Genomic DNA, 12920 nt, shown 5'->3' on the forward strand with positions numbered 1-12920 from the left:
ATTTTTTTTAAAGATTTCATTTATTTGACAGAGACACGGCGAGAGGGGAAACACAAGCAGGGAGAGTGGGAGAGCGAGAGGCAGGCTTCCCGCTGAGCAGGGAGCCCGATGTGGGGCTCGATCCCAGGACCCTGGGATCATGACCTGAGCTGAAGGCAGATGCTTAATGACTGAACCACCCAGGCACCCCAAATGTGTAAATAATTTGTAAATGAATATAATTATACTAAAGCAAGGTGATAAAGTACAGGTTCCTTTGCATGGCATTTATGGGCCTGCCCCCTTGTCTCCCTTTCTGGTTCATCTTTTGCCTTGTACTTTATCTTCTGGTAATGCTGCACTGTTTGTTTCTATGTCTCTGAACATTTATCATCTGTTGCACTCTCCCATGTGTGTACTGCTGCTGCTTCTGCCTAGTTGCCCTTACTAACTTCCTTCACTTGACAGTTCTCTTTTGGTCGTGGTGGCAGTGAAAACACTTAGGAGATCTACCCCCAACAACTTTTTAAGTGTACATTATCATTAACCGTACATACTGTGTTGTACAGCAGATATCTAGAACTTGCTCTGCTTGCATAACTGAAACTTCATTGAATGTGTTGAGCAATTCCTTGTTTTCCCTTTCCCTCCAGGCCCTGGCAAGCATCATTCTACTCTTTGCTTCTATGTGTTTGACTCTTTTATATACCTTATATAAGTGAGATATGCATTATTTGTCCTTCTGTGATTGGTTTACTCTAATGTCCTTCAGCTTCATCCATGTTGTCACATATGGCAGGATTTCATTCTCTTTTAGGGCCAAATAATATTCCATTGTATATATATGCCACATTTTTTTTTTAAGATTTTATTTATTTATTTGACAGAGAGAGATTACATGTAGGCAGAGAGGCAGGCAGAGAGAGAGAGGAGGAAGCAGGCTCCCCGCTGAGCAGAGAGCCCGATGCGGGACTCGATCCCAGGACCCTGAGATCATGACCTGAGCCGAAGGCAGCGGCTTAACCCACTGAGCCACCCAGGCGCCCTATATGCCACATTTTTTAATCCTTTTATCTGTCTATGGACATTAGGTTAGTTCCATTTCTTGGCTATTGTGAATAATGCTCAATGAACACAAGAGTACAGGTACCTCTTTGAGATCCTGATTTCAGTTCTTTCGGATATATACCCAGAAACAGGATCACTGGACCATATGGAAATTCTATTTTGTTTGTTTTAAAATATTTTATTTATTTATTTGACACAGAGAGAGAAATCACAAGTAGGCAGAGAGGCAGGCAGCAGCGGAGGGAAGCAGGCTCCCCACTAAGCAGAGAGCCCAACGTGGGGCTCAATCCCAGGACCGTGAGATCATGACCTGAGCCGAAGGCAGAGGCCCAACCCACTGAGCCCCCCAGGCACCCCTGGAAATTCTATTTTAAATATTTTGAGAACCTCCATACTTTTTTCATGGCGACTGTACCATTTTCCATTCCCACCAACAGTGTGCCAGGGTTCTAATTTCTCCACATTTTCACCAGTGCTTATCTTGTTTGTTTTGTTTTGTTTTTTAATAGCCATCCTAACAGATGTGAGGTAATGCCTCATTGTGGTTTTGATTTGCGTTTCTCTAATGATTAGTGATGTTGAGCACCTTTTCATACACCTGTTGGCCATTTGTTTGTTCTCTTTGGAGAAACTTCTGTCCATGACTTTTGCCTAGTTTTAATTGGGTTATTTGGGGGTTTTTTGTTAATGAGTTGTTGGAGTTTCTTAGCTATTTTGGCTATTAACCCCCTGTCAGATAAAGGGTTTGTAAATATTTTCTCCCATTCCATAGGTTGCCTTTTCATTTTGTTGATTGTTTTCACTTGGCTCTTACTCAAGCAAATCTTTCTCCTCTAGGTTAGTTAAGATGTCCCTCTTCTCAGTTCCCATAACTCTGTCTTGGCACGTAACCTTACTACATTGGAATTGTCTGTCCTTATAGGTCTGATTTGTCTCCACTGTCTCCACTGTCTTCCCCCCGCCCCCACCCCACAATGAGATTCATACTAAGGGAAAGGATTTTGCCTCAGTTGTCATTTTTGTATTCTATTTCCTACTGCAGTTCTTGGCATATAGTTGGCATTCAGAAATTGGCAGAACTAAATTGAACCCCTGAAAATGTAATAAGTTATCAGAGTTTAGGACTAAGCATTAACCAAAGTTAAAATAATTGAAGACTTAGATATTTTATTAATACCAATGACCTCTGTTTGAAATTTGAGTAGATAAATGAAACTGAGAATAGTGGTACTTTAATTTTATGTGAAAAGGAACTGTGGCACACACAGAATACAAAAAAGGTAAACATATAACTACCAGGGCAGTGTTTTTGTCTGTTCTTCTCATGGATTTATTCCCAGTATGTAGAATAGTACCTGGCACATAATAGTAAGTAATGGTCAGTAAATATTTATTGAATAAATGAATGATGTGTATAGAAAACACTCAGCTTCATACTTTATTTGCTTTAAGGCAAAAATTAAGTTCAAAACATTTCTTCATTCGAATTCAATTTAAAATTTACCACTTAAAGCAGGAATCAAATTACTATATTCTCCCATTAGTTTTATAAAGGAAGTTTAGTATATAAATATGTATTTTTTTCTCTTTTAGTAAACGAAGCAAAAAAGGAGATAAAAATGGAAAAGGTTTGAGACATTTTTCCATGAAAGTGTGTGAGAAAGTTCAGCGGAAAGGTACAACGTCATATAATGAGGTGGCTGATGAGCTGGTATCAGAGTTCACCAATTCAAATAACCATTTGGCCGCTGATTCGGTAGGTACATCATGCATGTGACTTTGACTGGAACAGCGAAATAGTATATCTCTGGGTTGACTGTCATTTTTTAAGGACTCAGACTAGCTGGGGAATCCCCAACTCCTTTACCTGAGGGTTTCATATTACCGATTGGGGAATTCTTTTGTTGTTGAGTTTTTGTTAGTTTTGTTTTTGAAAGCGTTCTTTTATTATATATTTAAACATAAAGATTAACAAATATTCTTAAAAATCTACTTTTTGGGGCTACAAAAGGAACATACTTTTTTTTTTTTTTTAAGATTTTATTTATTTGAAAGAGAGGGAGAGGGAACACACAGCCAGGAGGAGGGGCAGAGGGAGAGGGAGAAGCAGACTCCCTGCAGAGCAGGGAGCCTAACTCGGGGCTCCAACCTTGAGATGATGACCTGAGCCGAAGGCAGACGCTTAACTGACTCAGCCACCCCAGTGCCCAGGAATATACTTTTCTCAAACATACTTTTTATATTTGAATGACTTGAGATGTGTTTCTGAATTCGTTAATGTTTCTTCTATATCTAAGCCAATTTGAAAAATTTATCTTGTTTATAACTGAAAAATAATGTATGAATGTGTCTAAAAAAATTCAGTTGTACCAAAGAGTATATAATAAAAATCTCTCTCTTTTTCTTTTTAAAGATTTTATTTATTTATTTATTTTTATTTGAGAGAGCACAAGCAGGGGGAGCTCAGAGTAAGAGGGAGAAGCACGCTTTCTGCTAAGCAGGGAGCCTGACCTGGGGCTCAATCCTAGGACCCTGAGATGATGACCTGAGTCAAAGGCAAATGTTTAACTGACTGAGCGACCCAAGTGCCCCACAATATCTCCTTATCAAGACCTTAATCTGTTTCTTGAGATTCTTGAGTATCATCCCCCAAATTCCTTATGCATATACATAATAAAATTTATTTCCTTTTTCTATTTTTTAAAGATTTTATTTATTTTAGAGAGCAATAAAGAACAGTTCTGTCACTTCCAGAAGGTTCTTTCCACCTTTTGTAATCTGTCCCTCCTTCTCCCTCTATCCCTAGGCAACCTTTGATCTGCTTTTCATCATTATAGGTCAATTTGCATTTTATTTAAATGTAATCATATTGTATGTACTCCACAACAATTCTTTTTTTTCCCCCACAACAATTTTTATAACCGTTCTTGACCTTAGTGGAAATAGTTATAGTCTTCCAACCTTAATTATGACAAAGGTTTTATTTTTGAGATGATAGCAACCATAATTTGATTTTTTTTTAAGATTTTATTTATTTATTTGACAGACAGAGATCACAAGTAGGCAGAGAGGCAGGCAGAGAGAGAAGAGGAAGCAGGCTCCCCGCTGAGCAGAGAGCCCAGATGCAGGGATCAGCTTGATCCCAGTTTCTTTCTTAACTAAAAAAAAAAAATCAGAAATGGATACTGAATTTAATCAAATTCTGTATATTTTCCTGAAAACTGAGGAGTTTTACATTGACACTCACAAATGAGATCGGTGGGATTTTCTTTTCCTTTTTTTTATTTTTTTACCATCTTTGCAGTTTTGATTTGCAGTGTTAATGCTGTCTTTTTAGAGGTTTTTTTCCTCCTTATTCCTCTTTTTCTCCATTATAGGTTAAATAGCATGGATTATATATTTCTCTTCCCTGACATGTTATAGAAATCATCTGTGATATCATCTAGGCCTGTCGATTTGGTGGGGGGATAAAGCTTAAATAGTATTCTCCATTTTTTCTTTGGTAATTAGTCTGTTTAGAATTTCTGTCTCCCTTAGAGTCAGTTTGGTATTTTATGTTTGCTTAGAAAATCCTCCATTTCATACCTGTTCTCAAAATTTATTTGCATTATTTTTCTCAAATCACCGTTTCTTAGATTCTATACTGACCCTCCTGTTTTGCAGTTAATTTCTTTTTTTATCTTCATTTTTCTTTAAATTATTTATTTATTTATTTATTTGACAGAGAGCAAGAGCGCACAAGCAAAGGGAGGGGAGAAGCAGGCTCCCCGCAATGTGGGGCTCAATCCCAGAACCCTGGGATCATGATCTGAGCCGAAGGCAGATGCTTAACCAACTGAGCCACTTGGGCACCCCTTTTATCTTCATTTAATATTCTCTTTCCTGGGGGCGCCTGGGTGGCTCAGTGGGTTAAGCCTCTACCTTCGGCTCAGGTCATGATCCCAGGGGCCTGGGATCGAGTCCCGCATGGGGCTCTCTGCTCAGCAGGGAGCCTGCTTCTCCTCATCTCTCTCTCTGTCTGTCTCTCTGCCTATTTGTGATCTCTCTCTCTGTCAAATAAATAAATAAAATCTTTAAAAATATATATATATTCTCTTTCCTGAAGTTACTTCTGTTATTTTTCTGTTCTATGATGTATACTTTACTTTTATTATTTTGTTTAGTAATTAAAATCTTTATAGCTACAACTTTTCCTCTCGTTCACTGCTTTAGCTATTTCCCATTGATTCTGATATAATGTTATTCTTTAAATATTCTGCACCTTTGGTTTTCATTTCCTCTCTGACCTAAGAATGGCATTAGAGTCTTTATAGTTCCTGATGATAGGGATTTTTGTTTGTTTTTCTGGGTTTTTACTTTTTACTGAGTTTTTCATTAGCTGTGATCAGAGATCGTGAGTTGAATTATTTATATTTTGGGGGGGTTGCTTTGAGTTTTTTCTTGTGAGTCATTTTTTTCTCTGGCAACTGTAGAGAAGGTACAAACATTCTGATTCTGATTGAAAGTGGAGGTTCTCAAAATGTACTACAAGACTCCATATGACCTGGCCCACCATTACCTCTCCGATCTCGTCTCCTGTTATGCACTCTCCCAGTTACTACACTCTAGCCACCTTATAATAAAGATTATATTTTGAAATGATAGCAACCATAATTTGATCTTTTTAAATAAACATTTCTTTCATTTTTCTTAATTAAAAATATCAGAAATGGATATTGAATGTAATCAAATTCTATATAGTTTATCCTGAAAATTTAGTAGGAGGAAAATTTAGTAGGAAAATTTACATTGATGATCATGATTGAAACTGGTGGGTTTTTTTGTTTTTTGTTTTGGAGTGAATATGCCAGATATATTCCTTATCAGGCTCACTATTTCCTTTGTCTGAATCTCTGCTAAGGAGCCATATGGTTTCGCTCTCCTCTCCAGTTTTCTCTCAGATGTTTCTGTACTGAGGCATTTCTTAGTACATTTCATCATCATACATTTTTACTAACCACTCCCATCCCCATCCCTGGATACAAGTTTGGGGGGTTTTTCTTCCTGTTCCCTACTGTGTGGGGGATTTGTTTGTTTGTTTTAATAAATTGGAAGGTTTGTTCTTTTAGTTCTTTAATTGGTTATCTTTATAACTTTAAGTAACTTCATTATTTTGTTTCTTTTGTTTGTTGTCCCCTATAAAACCAGTATCTGTTGGTTATGAAGGAAAAAAATTAATATGCTTGTATTTACTTGCATCTCCCATCTTTCCTGTTTAGCACAAATTCAGATTGAATATATTAGTGGTAGTTGTTAAAAGAATAATATTATTATCGTTGTTGTTATGACTTTAAATAAATATGTTGTACCAAAACCTCTATTATTAATGTACTTCATCTGTTTGAATAGTTCATCTGCTTTGGATCCCGTGCCCCTTTAAATATTAAAGAGAACCTCACTCAGCAGGCCTACTTCGGTTTGTCTCCTGGTATTTTTTATTATATTATCATTATTTCTACAGGGTCAGGATTTCTAATACTTACATTCACTTCTGTAACTTCAGTTTCTCCCTTCAAGTTAAGTTTCTATATTCAGTTTTCTCGACCATCCATTATTATCACGGCATTTGATTGATTGGATTTTTCATAAGAACTGCTTGTCCACAATAAAATAAGGGTTTTTTTCTTTGCATAATCTAAGTTAAGACAGTCTCCTTATTGAGAAAAATCTTGCTTAAAAAAAAAATCAGCTGAAATAAACAATGTGCTTTAGTGATCTGTGTGATGACATTTTGGTGCAAGTTCCCTATTTTCATTGTAGACTAGTAATAGTTTTCAGATCAGCACTAGTCCTTGGACCACATACTTGAAAAGCACTGTTTTACCTAACTAAAACATGCATCCTTAACTTTTCAAAGTCTTATAATATCCTCCCAGACAATGCAGGGTTTTAGCCCACTTTAATTAATACATCCATTACCCCTTTCTGATATATACTGTTGTCACATATGTTAGTTCTATATATATTCTTGACTCCACAAGACATTCTTATTTTATAAAGTGAGTGTTACTGGAAATATACCCACATATTTGTCTTTCATGTTGGTCTTCATTCCATCCTGCATCTCCAAACTTCTACCTCGTATCCCATCCATCTTTCTTCTAACTGAAGAATGCCCTTTAGTATTTTTTAATTTAGAACTGTTGCTAACCTAATCTTTATTTTTTAGAATATTTTATGTTTTAGATTGTTTGAAAGTATCTTTATCTCATCCTTACTTTTGAAGGATATTTTCACTGGGTATAGAGTTCTTTAAACACTCCTAAGATATTATAATAATAATATTAATTAAATATCCTAATATCCTGTGACTGTATCTTAAGCCTTGAAATTTATCACTCATTAAAAGTATTTTGAAATTTATCACTCATTAAAAGTATTTTTTAGCAGGCTTATGACCAGAAGAATATTAGGAGAAGAGTTTATGATGCTTTAAATGTGTTAATGGCAATGAACATAATTTCAAAAGAAAAAAAAGAAATCAAGTGGATTGGCCTGCCTACCAATTCTGCTCAGGAATGTCAAAATCTTGAGGTAAGTGGAAAAATCTGTTTTTAGATAGTAGTTTATTCTATTTTACATAAGAGGCATTTATTTTATTTTATTTTATTTTATTTTTAAAGATTTTAATTATTTATTAGAGAGCACAAGCAGGAAGAGTGGCAGGGGGAAAGGGAGAAGTAGACTCCCTACTGAGCAGAGAGCCTTGACACGGGGTTCCATCCCAAGACCCTGGGATCATGACCTGAGCCGAAGGCAGACACTTAGCTGACTAAGCCAACCAGGCACCTCTATAAGAGGCATTTTAATTTAGGAATACATATAATATTAAAATATTTCTAATTGTTCATGTATACTATTTTTTTGGTCAGACTCTTTGTTGAATTTTAGAACTGGAAGGAGATTTAGAAAGGTATATAGTTGACTAATGAGAGACATAGAGATTTCTTAGAAAACGTATTTTATTCTAGTTTAATTGTGAACACTCTAATAATAAATTTTTGACAACTCATAAATAGAAATAATATGTTATTTGATGAAATGCTTGCTGTATGGATCCAAAAAAAAAAAAAAAAAAAGGATTAAACTGGCTGTTTACTTTTAGTGTTTAAACTTTTGTCCTTGATTCTCACATCAGTGGCAACAGAATGGCAGAATGGTATTTCATCTGTATCTTTATCAGAAAGGATAGAATGTTCGGTGAACATGATTTTGGGATGCTATATGCAAAAACATTTTTTATCCCATTAACTTCAAATCTTTCCTATATGAGCATGTGCCCTGACCTACTGGTTTTATTTATTTTTTTTTTTTTTTTTTTTTTTTTTTTTTTAAAGATTTTATTTATTTATTTGACAGAGAGAAATTACAAGTACACTGAGAGGCAGGCAGAGAGAGAGAGAGAAGGAAGCAGGCTCCCTGCTGAGCAGAGAGCCCGATGCGGGGCTCGATCCCAGGACCCTGAGATCATGACCCGAGCCGAAGGCAGCGGCTTAACCCACTGAGCCACCCAGGCGCCCCGACCTACTGGTTTTAAATTGATTTGACATAATTGTACTCTCATGGTCATAAATGGAATACACTGAAGTTAAATATAGTTTCTGGCAATAAATATGGTTGATTTCATGTTTTTATTAGTCCTTTTTCCCCTCAGCAAATCAAAACTTATTTGATATTATTGTCCTTGTGGATAGAGGGAGAAATCAGACATTCATCAGGAACTGTAGAATGTTGGGGTGCCTGAGTGGCTCAGTCAGTTAAGCATTTGCTTTCAGCTCAGGTCGTGATCCCAGGATCCTGAGATTGAGGTCCCACATTGGGCTCCCTACTCAGTTGGGAGGGTCTGCTTCTGCCTCTGCCCCCTCCCCTCTACTCATGCTCTCTCTCTCAAATAAGTAAATAAAATCTTTGAACAAAGAAAATGATTGTAACCTGGCGATTCACAGACCTGTACCCCTGGAGATAAAAATATATGTTTATAAAAAATTAAAAATTAAAAAAAATGGTTGTAGAATGTTATTCATATGCTACCGTGGAAATGACCTCCTTTTCTCCTGATAGAGTAGAATTTGAGTATCTTTTTTTTTTTTTTAAGTTTTTTTCTCTAATTTTTTAAAAGATTTTATTTATTTGTCAGAGAGAAAGTGGCAGGTAGCAGGAGAACCAGGCTCCCTGCTGAGCAAGGATTTGAATTTGGGACTCAATCCCGGGACTCTGAGATTGTGATCTGAGCTAAAGACAGACACTTAACTTAGTAAGCCACCCAGGTATCCCGAGGATCATTTTTATTACCAGTAATAGTAAGCTGATAACAAAGCCTCAACAAGCAGAAATCTATTAGCAGTACCTAAAGATTATACAAGACAGAATCTTTGACCCCAGGAACTTTCATTCTAATTGAGGAAAGGAAAAATGTAAAAGAAGTTACCAAAACTGTGGTCAATTATTCCTGTGAAAGACATATATACAGATGCTCTAGAAAGGGAGGTAAAGGAGGGCTTTACCAAGAAAAGAAACAATTCCTTGAGCTCAGTGATGAGGGAGGTGTAGGCGTTTGCCCAGTGGTTTAGGGCAGGGAGGGCCTTCCAGAAGCAGACATAAGAAAGCATGTACACAGCTGGGTGTGACCAGAGTACAGGCAAGGCTAAAGGGGATGGATTTCTAAGTATGAAGCTTTAAGGACCTGATCCTGGAAACAGTGGGAAGCTTTTGAATATAAAGAGGAAGACTGATGGGACATATTCAAGGGATCATTCTCCTAGTGAGGTTGGAAGTTGAACTAACGGGAAGATGAGGAGGGAAATTGAGGGGGTGGCTTGGAGATGGTCTGAGTTAAGTCAGTGTCATGAGGTTGGAGAGGTGTTTTACAGGTAGAATTGATACAACTTGGCTTGGTGTTAAATGGGGGTATGAGGGACAGGTAGGGGTCTGGCCTGTCACAGCTACAGATAGAGGGGGGAAACTCTTTTCAAATTTAGAAAGCCACATAGATTTTTCTAGTGAGTCTTAAGTTATTTAAAATGAAAGTGCTTTAGTGGTTAGATGAAAAATGAGAAGAAACTCTTGGTGCAGACTGGAGTAGATGGGGAGCAAATAAGAAACACTGTTAGAGAGGCGCCTGGGTGGCTCAGTCAGTTAAGTGGCTGCCTTTGGCTCAGGTCATGATCCTGGGGTCCTGGGATCGAGCCTCGCATCGGTCTCTCTGCTCAGTGGAGAGCCTGCTTCTCCCTCTCCCTCTGCCTGCTGCTCTGCCTACTTGTGCCCTCTCTCCATCTCTCTAATAAATAAATAAAATCTTAAAAAAAGAAAGAAAGAAAGAAAGAAACACTGTTAGAGTTGACAAGAAAAATGTCATGTTTGATGTTACTCACTTTTGCCCAAAGACACAGTGAGGAACTCGTCTATGAGGAAATTCAGACCCTACTAACTATTTAGTTATTAAGTTAACTATTAAGTAATAGTTGTGCGAAGCTGGGAAATTTGTCCCATAAGCATGTTCCTTACTCTACAAGTAGAAATTTTGTATTGAATATGTAGGCTCTCTGTATTAGGAGGTATGCCTATTTAAAAGTCAGTTAAACTGAAATCTTAAATGAGATCTTACTGCATTCTTTGGGTTGGGGGTAATTTAAGAAAGTAATTAATAGTAAGGTCTCTGGAACCAGATGGCTTAGATTCAAATCCTGACTCTTGCCCTTCACTAGCTATGTGACCTTGGGCCGTTACTTAACCATATGCCTCCATTTCCTTACATGGAAAATGGGTAACAACAGTTCTCACCTCCTAGGGTCTTAAGAAGATGCTTTAAGATAATGTGTGTAGGGAGGGAAAAAAGATCATGTGTGTATGAAGTGATTAGTTGAGTTGCTGGCACACAAAGTATTCATTAAGTGATAACTATTACTCTGGTTAGAATTTGAAAATAGCAACAAGTACTGCATATTTAGTATTTATGAAGTGGATGGGTTTCATTAATAATAATAGTTACCACAATTCTGCTATCATGGCTACTTGCATACCCCAACCCCTGCTCCCCAAAAAGGTGTGATATGCCTTTATTGATGTTGGTTGTTAAAATGGATTGAATTTTAAGGAAAATTCTTTTTTTTAAGATTGGTTGATTTATTTTAGAGAGAGAACACAGAGCATGAGCTGGGGGAGGGGCCGAAGGAGGAGAAGGAGAGAATTCCAAGCAGAGTCCAATGCGGGCTCTAAAGATCATGACCTGAGCTGAAGCCAAGAATTGAACACTTAATGGACTGAGCCACCCATGCACCCCTAAGGAAAATTCTTGATATCTGAGAATGGGGACCTGGAAAGTGAGCAGTACTTTATACTCTCCATATGTTCATGTTATTTTGTAACCTGTGTTTTAAAGATAGAGAAGCAGAGGAGGATAGAACGGATAAAGCAGAAGCGGGCCCAGCTGCAAGAACTTCTCCTGCAGGTAAAGAAGCTGGGATGTTTTTCATTCTTTTTGGTACCTATATTCTGCTACTCTACTTACTTGCTTTTAGCATTGGTGTTTTCTCCTTTGGTTGCCTTTTGAGTAGTGTCTAACGGGACCGCACTAGGGCGGCCTCCTCCACATCTGAGCTCACCACCATCCACATGGTCTGCCTTTACGATGATTGTCTCTCACCACCATCATCATGGCCTCATGACAGGTCACCTACCCTGTGCATGACTTATCTTATGCATTACTACTGACACTTATTCTTACTCTGCAGAGAAACTGTTAGAAGTCCTTTTGTGTGTGTTTATTTTAGCCCTAATTTGGAATATCAAGAAGTAAGGCTCATTAAACTTCAAGCACTTAGAGTAAAATTATCAAATCCACCTGTAATAACTTATTATCTGTAAATATGTAAAGATTCAATAAACTCTGTAGAAATACCAAAAGTTAAAATGCACTTCTTTTTAAGAAAATTAGCTTTTATAATGTAATAAGGATCCCTATATTTACACTGTTTTGGATAATTGCCTGGAATTTGGATGGTTTTTCAAATATAATAGAGCCAGCCAGTGTATAAAATCATTGAGGTAAAATCACATGGCCTTTTTATTATTATTATTATTATTATTATTTATTTTTGGTAGTTGTAGTTGCTGTAAAAATTCACTTTGAGCAGTACACTGGGGTCATTTTCAGTGCAGTCAGAAACCCTTTTTAAAATGAGCCCAGAGGGTCTTTATGCTTTTTTATTTTTTAATCAGCAAATTGTCTTTATATGAAAAGCTTTCAACCACTCATAAAATCCACTTTAATTTCACAATTTTAGATCCTATTTAATTTTTTAGGTGAGTCCACTTTTCAGAAATAAAGGTAACAATTAAGTTACCAAATATTGTAGCAGTGTTTTCCCAAAACACTCCCTTTGTCTAATGGACAGAATAGGTTAGGTATTCTTAAATATTCCACATTTTTGTTTTTCACTTTCTAGATGCTTCTCTTAGTTTATTTCACCTTCATATGTAAATCAGAGCAGCAAGAGAAGAGCATTTAACCCTTGCAGAGAGCTCCTTATGATCTGAGAAGGAAGTAGGAAAGGAAGTAGACCAGGGGCAGAGAAGTAGCAGCAGATAGAGCAGAGATTGCCCAAACACAGGCAAGCTCCAAAGGTGATGTTCCGCCCTGAGTAGGCCGCCACTTTCTTCCTTGCTGGGTTCTGTGTCTGCTTTCACTACGAACCCTGCAGGACCTACCTGAGGAGCTAGCACTAGAGCAAGCATTTTATGTATTTTTCATACTGGATTTCCAGATAAGGTTTTGTTTGAAGAGTATTCTGCAGCTTATAAAACAAAACACCTAGAAGAATTTGAAAGCTGATGGT

At 37.2% G+C, this 12920-nt stretch overlaps 1 protein-coding gene across 10 annotated transcripts in view; it reads left to right on the forward strand.

Moving 5' to 3' along the window:
- The window catches only part of TFDP2 (transcription factor Dp-2), a 177794-nt gene that overhangs the window by 146602 nt on the left and 18272 nt on the right, over nt 1-12920 (forward strand). For 8 of the 10 annotated variants that reach the window (XM_059391822.1, XM_059391823.1, XM_059391828.1 and 5 more), the window contains 3 exons: nt 2641-2803; nt 7474-7620; nt 11465-11533. In XM_059391822.1, coding sequence (XP_059247805.1) covers nt 2641-2803; nt 7474-7620; nt 11465-11533 — 379 coding nt within the window. The remainder of the gene's footprint in view (nt 1-2640; nt 2804-7473; nt 7621-11464; nt 11534-12920) is intronic. The other 2 variants (XM_059391824.1, XM_059391821.1) reach the window with 1 other exon arrangement.

This window comes from Mustela nigripes, chromosome 2 (genome assembly GCF_022355385.1).
Source record: "Mustela nigripes isolate SB6536 chromosome 2, MUSNIG.SB6536, whole genome shotgun sequence".
NCBI lineage: Eukaryota > Metazoa > Chordata > Mammalia > Carnivora > Mustelidae > Mustela > Mustela nigripes.